We start from the raw sequence: 13,711 nt of genomic DNA on the forward strand, positions 1-13,711 counted from the left end.
CATTGTTAAGAAAACCTGAAGAGGCGGTTTAGATATAGATCGAAGAGCAGATTGGGCAGGTGTGTGAAGGTGTAAGCCCAATGATGTGTCATTCATAAATACATCCAAGTGTTGTCTTGCAGGATAAAGCAGGTCCTAGCCAGCTCTTTTATGCTTTTAAATCAAGCCTCAGGTGATATTTACACTGCTTTGACTTTGATACTGGACACTGGATGACATAGTGGAAAACCTGAAGTAAACTTCTATTTGTAGTCTTGAATGAAAAACACATTGCTCATCTAAATGCCTACTATAATTTTTCTTCCCTACAACACATCGTAAAAGATGTTTCTGTGCCTCGGGGGCAGAGACATTTTCCAAAACAGTCTTTTGAGAACTGCACATTTTGACAAAACAAACTTATTTTTGAGGAATAGAGTAAAGGTTTTTGTTTTATGTTTTTGAACGTCTTTATTGCTCAGCAAGGCTGCATTTAACTTATCAAAATACATAAAAAACAGTAATACTGTGAAATATTATTTTAACTTGAATAGCAGTTTTCTAATTTATTACATTTTAAAATACATTTTCTTATTATCAATGTTGAAAATCGAAAGTAAAAAAAAATAAAAATTATTTGAAAAAGACACTATAAATGCCTTTACTGTCATCTTCGCTCAATTTAATGCATCCTTGCTCAATAAAATTGAATTAAAAAAGTAAATCTTACTGGCCTAATTTCTATTTTGTTAGTTTCCACTACTTTACCAGGTTTGAAAATAGCTGCGTTTCCATTACCCTTCAAATTGCGCAAATTGAAATTGAAAATTGAAAATACGGCCAATGGAAACACGTCAATTTCGCAAAAACGTTTTTACGCTCACATTTGGTTGGAAAAACCTGATTGTTTTTCAGGCAATTCCAAAAAGGACTATTTCCCAAAACAACAATGGAAACAGGTTTTTTCGCATTTACAGGTCACCTGGCGTACGTAAAAGTCACAAAATCATTCTTTAAAGATGGCGTGGTATGTCATGCGCAGACATACTCAAACCAACTAACATCCGCTGCCATGATTTTTTAAATGACTTGTCGCGAGAGAGAAAAAATTTTTTTTGGCCGCATAGCATCGGTTAATGGAAACAGTGTCATTTCGCAATAGTTTTTTATAAACATTTAGAAAATAATCGCAAAAAGTTTTGCGCAAATCTGTAATGGAAACCCGGCTAATCACAATGAACTTTTTTTTTTTTACATACCTCCACATTTTTTCATGACTGCCGGAGCTCTTTTCTAATCTAGTCTATCATCTAATTCAATTTTCAACCAAAGCATGTGGAAACATGGCCTTTCTCCCTCTCTCTCTCTCTCTGACAGAGCTGAGGAATACTGAACACATAGTGTGAGAGGGGGAAGAAACAGAGGAAAACAACTTAATTTACTCATAATAACCAGCAGAACCTTGAAAATGTCAGATGATAGTGAGGAAATGCAGACAGGAAAAAATATTTAACGAGATAAAATGAAAGAGACAGCTGAGAAGGTCACTGGATGACTGAGAAGAATCCTTCAAACAGAGATAAAGGCTTGCAGAGAAGACGAAAATTCAGGAGAGTAGAGCCAAACCTATGAGACTGGATGTGTGAGTGAGACAGAGTCAGTCAGACAGACAGAAGGGAGGGACACAGACACAAAGCAGACAAAAGACAGCAACAACCCTGCAAACTGCACTGGGAAAGAGTGATTAGGTTAAAAAGTGCAGTCTGACAGCTCGGCTAACTCATCATTGCCTTTCACTGATTTAAACAATATTCGTGGCATTTAAAATGCATTCCTCACCCACACTGACATGAGCTTAGTCACACCCGTTACACATACAGACCACGATGACGCAACACATTCACACAGGTTCAACATGCTTTAAATGCACTTAAAGGTGCGCAAATTGTTTAAAATGTCCTGTCATTGGAAGTGCAGTGAAGAAAAAGTTAGATTAGTGAAATTAAAGGTGTAATTAACAAGTACTCACTCCATCATGGAGGGAGGGATGGTGCAGCAGTCCTGGATGGCTGTGAGAGGGGACGTGAGGTGGGCCGTGTAAGACGCTTCAACCACCTGCTTGTTCCTGTTGACCACATCCAGGTACCGGTTAAACTTCTCACGGATCTTTTTTGCTAGCTGAAAACAATACAAAAAGACATTAACAGGGGTTCACATTACTGGTGCGCATGCATAATAAAACATGTAGGGAAGCGCTTTTAAGTACCAACATTTTTGGGGAGAGGGACACGTTTATTTACTGCAGTGGGATTTTTCTCCATCTCTGGTAAGATAGCAATCATGATGATAAGTGTGTTCATTGATTATTAGGGGTGCAACGGATCACAGTTGATCCGTGATCCGTACGGACCAGGCCCCACGGTTCGGCACGCATGTGATTCGCGGATTAACTGCTAAATTTAACCATCATTGAATGAAAGTTTATCATTCGGACGTCTTTTGTCTTTTCAATTTACACATTCAAACAATGAATGTGAATGATGACAAGGTTTAATGCATGTGAATGATGACAAAATACCTGTCTCTGCAAGTATTCTTTATGTCAGTGGAGAATGAAACCGGATGTGTGTCAGTATATTCCGTCTGTGCATTTGGTCTTAAGTGACAGCAGCATAATATTCCTGCTGTTGTCTGTGTCATTAATGTTAATAAAATAAAATAAAATAAAATCATCATCATCTACCATGTTCGAGAGAAAAGAAGATAGTGAGGAGAACAATCAGGAGGAAAGTGATGACGACAGTTTGTAGGATAAGTGTACCGCGTTAAGAGTGAGTACCAAGCAGCATCTCCAGGTGCTACCTCGATATTTCTATTTAGGGATTCGAATTTTTGCCACCCGAAGATTTTTGTTTCGAAAAATGTCATAATATGCTGTTCTCACTTCTTGGCAGAAAAAGAAAACAGGCATAAAAATGTTATTTACATTATTATACCTTTTTTAAATAAAATAAAATAAAATAAACAGAAGTATAGACTAAAATGTTTGAGAATTTTTATTTAGTTAAAGGGATACTCCACTTTTTTGGGAAATAGGCTCATTTTACAACTCCCCCAGAGTTAAACAGTTGAGTTTTACCGTTTTCGAATCCATTCAGCCGATCTCCGGGTCTGGCGGTACCACTTTTAGCATAGCTTAGCATAGATCATTGAATCGGACAGGACCATTAGCATCTCTCTCAAAAAAAATGACCAAAGAGTTTCGATATTTTTCCTATTTAAAACTTGACTCTTCTGTAGTTACATCGTGTACTAAGACCGACGGAAAATGTAAAGTTGCGATTTTCTAGGCTGATATGGCTAGGAACTATACTCTCATTCCTGCGTAATAATCAAGAAACTTTGCTGCCATACCATGGGTGCAGCAGGCGTAATGATATGACGCAGCGCCTGAAAATTGAGAGAGATGCTAATGGTCCTGGTCGGCTGAATGGATTCGAAAACGGTAAAACTCAACTGTTTAACTCTGGGAGAGTTGTAAAATGAGCCTATTTCCAAAAAAAGTGGAGTATCCCTTTAACTGCTGGATTGTAAAACTGTCATTTTGTATAAATGCAGCATAAATGATCAAAAATCACTTTGATACACACACTTCTTATTCGAGAAGTCTCTTTCCATTAGCCCTGTGAAATAAGCAGAGATTAATTCACTTTAAAAATCTAGGCCTGCACTCTACATCAAAGAGAGCTTGAACTAACCTTGGGACTAGTAATCGATCACCATTAGACATGCATTGTCAGCTGCTGCAGTGCCACAGGCATTGGGAAAATGATTTGGTGCATTTTGGAAATCTAAGTTCATAAACTAGAAGGGGTTTCAGAAAACTGATGTTGTTTTAGCTTTAAGTCTATACTGCACTTGTGTGAAGGAGTTACGGCTGATTAACCATGTTTCTGTGAATTCTGGTTTACCCAATACATACTGGAGTTCCCTGGAGAAAGCTATTAAGTAGAGCAACAGCTCACCAAAGAGTTTCCCCCACACAGGACATAAATTAGTGACACATAATCTGCTTTCTTCTCACCAGATGTTTTAGTAAACCAAAAGATGCACACACACACACAACACAATTCTTGCATTAACAACAATTTTCATAAGAGTCTAATTTTAAGGCAAAAAAAAAGAAAGATAAATTTCCTCCTCCAAGTCCTGGATTGAAGTAATGTACCATGACCCATTGGCCGCGAACACCCAATCAGACGCCTGTTTCAGCCATTACTGCTAAACTTGAATGTTGTTCTTTCAAGTTCATGATCCAAGGGAAACGTTCCAGTTCTAGACAGGTCAGAAAATAACACCATTATCCAGAACAGCAGTACATCTAATTTCAGAGAATCTAATAAAGCTTTCAAGTGTCGAATGAGCTAGAAGATCATTTAAAGTTATTGCGCTCACATTCCTGGAGACACTGAATTTTGGTAAAAGGCTACATTTGTTTTTAAAATAAAAAAAATGAAACATACAAGCTACAGTTAATATCGAAGAAATTACCTAGGGCTTTGCGTTAATAGGAACTGATTTTCAATTTTGGCTTCCAACGATTATGAAAACAAGATAATCGGGGTAAAATGATTATTGTGCAGCTGCGGTGCACTTTCCTTCCTCACTAAGCCAAACTTAACATCCAAATCAGCCGAATAAGTGACTGTTGTAAAATGCAGTCAACTGTTTGCTAAACTGCGGGACGTGCTTGATAAAAGAGCATTAAGCTGCGATTGCGAAAGAGACACTTTTTGTTAGCACGCTCCCAGTTGGAGTGGACCGCGCAAAAGCAAAGTATACTGTGGGCTCGCGCAGTATACTTTAATTGTCATTTTGTACAGTATACCTCGCGGATTTGCGGCTAAATAGTCAAATAGCCAACACACAAAAATGTGCCTTTGGGTAAGTATCCTCGTAAACAGACGATTATATCTTAAGTGAATGTAAACAGTTGAAAAAGAAAATGTGTGTGTAACAGTATATTGGATCCGTGCATTCGGTCTCAAAGTGGCAGCCCAATATTACTGCTTCAGCCTGTGTCGTTAATATTAATCAAACAACAAAAGACAAAGATACAATCACTCACTGCTCTTGAATTAATACATTTTGTAGCTTTAATAATGATTAATCTATATTTAAAAGGAACCGTATGTAAGAAATGTATTTCAATTAATCATAAAATGGCCCTGATATGTCACTAGACATTAAGAAATCATGTTCATTTCAAATACTTATATCACTGACAACAGTAGTCCGGCCAGGATATTGTCATTTAAAAGTGAAGTTGCAGCCCTCAACTGATGTTGATGTTGTCATGTTGTGTTTTGGCCTGATGCGCCACCCTCCACCTATCTACCAATCACGAAGTCAGTAGTGTTTCGGCATCCGGGTTGCCAACTCTGCTCTAGTTACCACAGCTGCAGCTACAAACGTGTCGGATAAAAAAATGTCTAACGTTACGAAACCTAAAAGACCTCGTTATGAGTCCGAAATACGTTAAGTCCGAAATAAAACAAGGATTTGTATAGGAGATGCCTTTGAAAGATGGAGACGGCTGAAAACGGAGAAGAATTTGAAGACAGACGCCAACGTTGCTAATTTTCTCCTGGACGTAGAAGATTCATCTATGTTTGGCTAACTTGTACTTAATGTAAATGGACATTTCAAATATTCATGACAGTCGAACAAAGTTATGCATGTTCGTGCAAAGTAACGTTACGTTAGCGCATATGGAGGAGGTGGGTCATCGAATTGAAAAGGTAAGGAACTGTTTGGGAAATAAAAACGGTGTAGGACTCATCACTTGCCATTGGAAGCTCCTTGTAGCAGCCTACGTTCCTGCTGGATCCTGCAGCCTATCTGGAAACCTCGAGTCAGGGGGGAGGGGGAGGGGATACACCGCTCTACAGTAATTTAAAAAGTGATTGCAGTACCAGTTTTGGCCACAATCTTACATAGGGTTCCTTTAATGTAGCCTATACAATGAAGACTATGCAGTGTTATTTTACTTTATTCAGTTTCTGTTGTAGGCTATTACTGTATTATCTGAATGCCACTGTTAGTACATCTTCCTGAAAAACTTAAAGCACTGTTTATTTAATTTGAATTTTTGTTTTGTTGTATTTATTTGTCCATTTTGTTTGCAAATCATCTCTTTGTTCTTATTGTATTTCAGACTGTTTACTTGTCTTCTGTAGCTACATTAGTTAGTATTAGTTTTTGCTGAAGTAGCCTCTCATTAATTGTGAAATTTTACTGATATCTAAAAATACTCGTATCATGAAATAAGATTTTGATCATATTGGCCACCAATAAACGTGCTAAATAGTGATTTCAATATTGACAAAAATAATCGTAATTACGATTTTTGCCATAATCGAGCAAAACTACCTAATTCAAAAAATATCTTTCACAAAAAAGCTGTGCGAAAATTAGTCTGGGATATTTGACGAGGTCTGTGTGCGATCTCATTAAAATGGTGACGTTAAGAGAAGACAGGCGTGCTTTGTCTTTGTGTTTCTACAAGACATGGACATGATCCTAATTGGTGCCGTTTTCCTCTGGGGTTCCTTTTCAACTTGCAAGAACGGCAGTGCCAGGCCTTCATTACTGTGTGTGCGTGTGCAAAAGACTGGCAGATGTTGACAGCACTGCCAAACGAGCAACTAATGAAAGTCACATTTTATAGAGGAACCCAAAATAATGAGATTTGTAGTTACAGATCTAAAAGGTGTTATTTTATCACCTTTACAATGCATAATAAAACTAGAACTAGAATCTCAAAAAAAAAAAAAAAAACACAATTCAAAGCAGTACAAAAGAAACCACGACTTGATATCAAATCATTTTTTCAAAAACGAGTGTCAATCTGAGCTGCTCAAACATGAAATGTCATGGCTAACACGAAAGGCTAACTCACTTTGGGTTTCCTAAGCAATTTCTAATGGGTTTTAAGACGGTTTTAAAATGTATGGGAAAAATAAGGTCTGTGGTTAAAAATCGCTTGAAGTGGATAACCATTGTAAGCACACAACGGTTGAAAAGTTTGAAGTATGACTGTGTTATTTGTGTTCCAGAACAAAATAGAACAACAGACAACAATTATTCTTCATTATTCACAAGTCCTGACAATACTAATTCTGAACAGCAAACTGAAGAGCTCTATTAAACAGAAACTAGGCCAATTTAACGCAATGCAGCTTTTAGAGCCAAAAATAGACTGCATTTAGGCTGCATCACCATACCACAAAATATTAATATTTAAAAAAACAACAAAAAAAAAATCATACTACATTCGAGTGTGGGTTACAAATTATTTCGATGGTCCACTTTAGACATTCTACTTACTATAAGTAACTTTGCAACTACATGTCCCTTAACTCTCATTAGGGTATTAGTAGAGTAGCACTGTACCTCACACAAAACTACAGAACTTTCACATGTTCCTCTTAAATATAACACTTCTGAAACTACTCAGCCTAGTCTTAGTTGGCAACACCTAAGTCTGAAAAGCTGATAAGTGAGTTATCAATATAATTCTTTGTCTGCATCTCCTTCTCTTTTTATAGGAGTACACCCAGTGCCAATTAATGATGAACAAGAAAACAGCATTATAGCATGACAAAGCCTGACTCACTTCATAATCAAACACTTTCAGGTCTCGATTGCCTCAGCAGGCAGAACGGTTTATCAGCGTCTACCCCCAAAAACCCTGTTTGGCAATTAGCTGTCGAGGTGTCACTAGAAAAACCTGCCAGCGATCGGCTTAATCTCTCACCAGCAGCCGGTAAATAGCTGCAGGTGAGAGAAAGAGAGACGGCGTACAGGAATAATTCTCACAAAAGGGATTCTCTTGGCACGGAAACCCAAGTGAAGAGTAACAACCTGTCCGTTCTTGCTCAGTGTGTGTGTCGCTGAGAAACACATTTGGAGGGTATGCGCGCAGTTGCTGCCACTCATGCTGATTTGTTTTGAGGCTGGTCAGAATAGAGTGTATTAACATTGATAGCTCTTTATGCCTTACAGCAAAAACAGAAGCTGGAGTAGGTATGAGGGAGAAGCCCATGGCAAGAATAAATCACACTAGCACATGACAGGCCTACTGTCTTAAAACTGACTGAGGAAAGTAATGCATTCCCATAGTTTTAGACTGAAAAGTTATTGTGGCCTAAATTATTCGTACTTTTTTTTTTAGGTTATGATGAAATTGTGCTCATAAATGTGCATACACTTCACCAAATTATACATTTGAAACATAATTACATTTAAAAAAGATAGAAAGAAGTAAAAGAGATCATAAAAATAGTGCTTATAGTTTGAAAACCAACATAACATATATAGGTGTATTCCGCAAGATAAATTGACAATTAAGAAGTTATTGATTCTCAAGGAGGCAACATACCAAATCCAAGGATATGAAACCAAAGATATGTTCACTTTTGAACAGGATAAAAAGTATGTAAATTATGTTATTGTTTTGTCTTGTTAAAAATGATCATTGCAGGTTCTGCAAGGGGCATGTAAACATAAGCAGCAGAGTTTATGAATGCATAACAAAAATGCCTTCATTTTGAGAAATAAACTATATTGAGCAGATCCAACAGGGTTTTGGGAAATTTTTTAACTATACATTATTTGTGAGGTTTCAAGTTCTTAATTCAAGTAAAGCCCTGGTATTATCTCTGAAGGACATCCAAAGGTCGAAGGTAGCTCGCACAATTATTCGAATTTAAAAAACAAGCCAACTTTTGTTAATAATAAACCAATATCAAACAAATGAAGGTACCATTTTTATACATCCAATTTTGTTTATTATACACTGCCCGGTTCAAAAAAAGGCACTCCTTGAATTTAAATAAGCAAATGCTTAAGAGTCTATGATTGGATCATTATTGCAGTGATTATTGGGATGTTATATTTTTGGCAATAGTAATGCATTACAAATGCATAATTGTCATGTTTTCTTTTCTGTTCCATATTATCCAAATTGACAGAGACATTTTTTTAAATTGAAACTGCTTCATTTTGCAGCAGAGTTTAAAAATTGTTTCTAATCGGAGAGTTTTGATCATGGGCCAAATGCATTGATGTTAGGAAGAGCTAAAGGATGAGCAACCATCTCATTTCGCCAAGAGCTTGTTAGGGAGGGACACGGTGCAGTCAATAGAGGTTGGAATTAGTGTTGCAGCAGTCGAAAGCACAAAGATGGCTTCAAAGACAGCCAGACAGCAACAGTAGAATTTTAATGGGTGTCCTTTGCCCCTCTAGACCACACACACACACACACACACACACACACACACACACACACACACACACACACACACTCAGTATCAAGGGATGTTGTTTAACTCACCTGCTGCATCTCTGTTTCACCATTTGAAGTTTTCTCCGTGTACACAAAGGAGTTGAAGATTCTCTGTGTAGATAAGAAGAGAGAACAGTTGCTGAAAGGTGACAAATAAGTCAGGAGCACATAGACTGAAACACAAGGGAGAAAATGGCAGCCAAAATTTTTATCCAAGTAATGCATATCAGTGTTAGGGAGTAACTAACTAACTCAAAATAGAGATGCTACTGTAATTTTTCAGTATTGTGACAGTAGCTCAGCCATTTTCAAAATATTTTACAAAAAGTTCTCAGTACTTTTTTCCCAACACAAACACCTGTTTTACAGTGTGCAGCAAACACAACTTTACAGCAGAGTGAGCTGAATTTCGTTCTAATGAATCAGTTTATTTGAATGAATCATTTAAAACAATTCACTGATTCGGTAAGGGAACTGGATAATGCATAGGGGGGTGCAGGCCAAAAAAAAAAAAAAGAAAACTCTGGTCAACTCCCACACATTATGCTCATTTAAATCATTTGTGTAAATTATACCAATTATGTCTTTCTTTCAGAACTGAGATTACACACCAGGGGCCTCATTTATAAAGCTTGCGTACGCACAAAACGGGGCTGAAAACATGCGTACGCCAGTTCCTGCGCAAAAGGTGGGATTTATGAAGAAAAACTTGACGTGAAAATATGCGCACCTACACGCAAACTCTGACCCATGCGTACGCACATTTTGGAGACGGAGCAGTTTGGCGACACCGATGGTGAGTTGGAGTTAAATGTCTTTTTGGTCACTTTTAGAATTTTGAATTAAAATTAAACATAATACAGAAAGATAATACAAATATAATTTCCCTCACCAAGCCTGTCACTTGAAGCAAATATCCATTCCTTCTTATGTCCGCGCCAGCGAGCGCGTTGGGCCGTTTAGTGAAACTGACGCAGTTTAAATAAATAAAATAATGATTTAAACTATGTTTTACTTCTGATATAAACATTTAGATTAAATATGCCATTCAAATTATGGAGTTAAACACTTAAACATGAAATCATACTGAAAAGTTACAACATTTTTTTATATTCAATTCAATCAATAGAAATATTTGTTGTGGATGCGATTGTTTTTGAACACTTTTCCTGTGGCGTGCTGCGTTTTAATGTTTTAACCACAGAGATAATTGCTTATCATGATAATACCAGATTGTCTGAGAAAATAGTTTCGTGCAAATAATGCCCAAGGCCTATCTGTTTCCATTAAAAATATAAATCAATTAAAAATACAATTCGGCAAGTGGAAAAGATTGAGAAAAACTTTCTCTGAAATGTATTTTACACTATTTGATTTATGTAGGCTATTCAAAAACAAGGCAAGGATAACTACTTGATTTGTATTAATGTAATGTTTCTTGTACCGTTTATATCATTTGCATATGATTATTCATCCACGTGATAACGTTTAAGTTATCACGTGGATGAATAATCATATGCAAATGATATGTAGATGAGGATCTGCATAGTAAAACTAGGCGTTGTAAGCTCCATATATGGTTATTTCGGGTGGAGACGCATGTACGCACAATCTTCCGCTGACTGGGATTTATAAAGTGAATTCTGCGCAGGTACTGGCGTACGCACGGTTTTATAAGTCTGAATATTTTTTTGCGTACGCCATTTTTGACTTTTGTGCGTACGTACACTTTTAGTAAGGTTCCTACGCACAGTTTTATAAATGAGGCCCCAGGTCATTCCTTTGGTGGCAGAATTCCTAGAGAATGAGAATATTCACAGAACTCGCAAGTTTATGGTGGATTTCACTAAGCGTTTCAAGTTTAAGTTAGTACCTTTTACCTAAATGTACAGTTGCATTGAATGTTTTGCCAAGATGCTCATCGTGGGCACAAACATTAGATCAATATCTTTAGCCAACAATTACATTACAGACTGCACAAAAGCCGCAGCAAACATTTGCTTAAATAGGACCGCAGATGTTTTGTGTAAGCCTTGTGTAATTCAGCTAAATGAGACATGGAAGATTAAATACCATTGTAAACCATCAAAAATAGCCTACAAGCTCAAAATTCTCTCACAATGACGATTTTTGCTCTTTGCGCGCCTCATTACCATGGCAATCCTGACACGGAATGTCGCTGCGGAACGTGTCATAACAACGTGATTGATTCCCACTCGATCCAAAAATCACTTGTCATCCGGAGGACTGATGATCTTTAACACTTAAGAAGAGAAGAAACTCTTTTAGTCAATGTGTGATGTGTCTGAGGAGTAGTCTGAGGTCAGGGTGGTCACCCACATTAAAGATGACGAAGCGGCACATGTCCGCACTCACCTAAAGCCTGGAATTTCATCACGAGCGCATGTTTATAAAAAGCAAAACAAACTTTGGGTGATGTATGGATGAGCCCCACCTTTGTGAATAAAGCTCCAGACACAGAAGCTGTGGAAAACTAAGTGAAAGAAGAAACTTGTCATTTCAGACCCTTCTTGTAAAATAAACACAGGCACAAACACAAATAGCACACCGGGCACCAGCACAGGTCTTTCCCCGGTGTGGTGGGTTTGTTTTTCAAACCGCCCCGATGGCTTTCACAGCTTTGCCCAGGCCAAAGAGGAATTTCGCAGCTTGTAACTTGAGAACCCTCTCAACAAACGTGAAACTCTTGAGAGGAAGGTCTTTGAGGTAAGAAAACTGATATAAAAAAGAAAACACACGGCTATTATTATGGTTTCAATATTTCACCTAAACAAAGATCCCTTGCAGTCAATTCAACCAAACCAAACAATGACTATATTTTGTAAATGAGTATATTACAGCTCTGTTTTGAATATGTATCTTAAATTACACAGTCAATAAATACACTAATAAAAGGAAGTGTACATCACAGTAACGGCTCCCGGTTCATTTGGAATCTGACATACCTGAATAAATTGAATTTGCGGTTTAATGAAAGAGTCAATATAGACTCAAATCGCTACCTCACAAGCAAATTCAAAACATTCCAAACCTAATTGTGTTCAAGGCCCCTATTGTCCCCAACAACAGTGAAGACCCAATGACTTGTTTGTGGTTTTCTTGATAAGGATTTAAAAAAATATACTCTCAAGCTCTACCTAATACAATATTTTAGAGCTTGGCATAATTAGAAAAACATATATTCATAAATAAATTGCCCATAGAGATTTGATTCATTTACAAGACTTTTTCAGGTCCAGCAATCACAAAATTAGGCTACATAATTTGTCCAGTTTTTTTCCAAGACTCTGGGAATCCTGGTTCTTTCTTAATGGGGTGAATTAAATTAAGAAATACTTCGATTTTTTTGTTGTTTTGGCTTGAATTGTATGAAAAATCATTTTAAATCATTTTGAGCCGCCCGCTTCAGAACTACTGATTTAAGGAGATGAATTCTGACAAATTGATGATATGGATGCAAGCAAACTTTTCTGAAATGTCATCAATGATGAGCAGAATATAAATGGTTAACAGTAGTTAATCCCAGATAACAACCGCTGAAAACAGATAACACAGGCTCATCCGGGTTGCTGAAGTCGGGGTCCTCATCACCCTGTCGGGGGTTTATTCAGCGATAACAACCGGCTGGATGTGCATTATCCCTTAAATAAGTATTCCACAGCAAAAACGAACAATGAGTAATACATTTGTTACGGTATTTATTAATCTTATTAATCTTTGTTAATGCTAGTAAATAAAAAATACAACCGTTCATTGTTTGTCCATTAAATAATATTAACAGATACAACATTAAATTTTAATAATGTAGTACGTGTTTCGATTAACATGAACTAAGATTAATAAGTGCTTTAGAAATATTTTTCGTTCTTCATTGATGTTAACTAAGGTAGTTAAGTAATGTTAACAAATTAAACCTTATTGTAAAGTGTTGCCACCTAAATTATTGTTGGAATTGTTCATTGCGTCACATCTGCGACCACTTTAGTCTCGGTCTGTAACCCTGCAACAACAGAAAGAAGCTATGCCATCAGCAATAAACAGTGCTTGAACTTTGCAAATCAACAGGACTCTTCAAGCCCTCTCCAAGTTTGGACTATACACCATCTAATCCTTACAGACAAGTTGACATTAAAATGAATGACAAGCTATAGGATTGTAAGCAATAACATACTGGCGTTCAACTGAGTGGGGACAAAGAGGCCTATATGTGCAGCTGCTTTGGCTCAGAATTTGGTGTCCAGGGCGGTTATTAATCTTGTCAACCCCAGGGTTAATCTTGACTGCAGTTGAATAGATGTCTGGAATGACTGAACCTCATGCTGTCTTTGATCCAGGCTTGTCAAGGCTCCGGCACTCCCTTTA

The 13,711-nt window shown here is 37.2% G+C and overlaps 1 protein-coding gene across 1 annotated transcript in view; it reads right to left on the reverse strand.

Moving 5' to 3' along the window:
* cachd1 (cache domain containing 1) overlaps positions 1-13,711 on the reverse strand; it is a 71,744-nt gene that overhangs the window by 36,273 nt on the left and 21,760 nt on the right. The window contains exons 2-3 of the mRNA XM_084426755.1: positions 9,377-9,439; positions 2,009-2,157 (exon numbers count right to left, since the gene is read on the reverse strand). Coding sequence (XP_084282881.1) covers positions 2,009-2,157; positions 9,377-9,439 — 212 coding nt within the window. The remainder of the gene's footprint in view (positions 1-2,008; positions 2,158-9,376; positions 9,440-13,711) is intronic.

Source organism: Rutilus rutilus (genome assembly GCF_951802725.1).
Source record: "Rutilus rutilus genome assembly, chromosome: 12".
Taxonomy (NCBI): Eukaryota; Metazoa; Chordata; class Actinopteri; order Cypriniformes; family Leuciscidae; genus Rutilus; species Rutilus rutilus.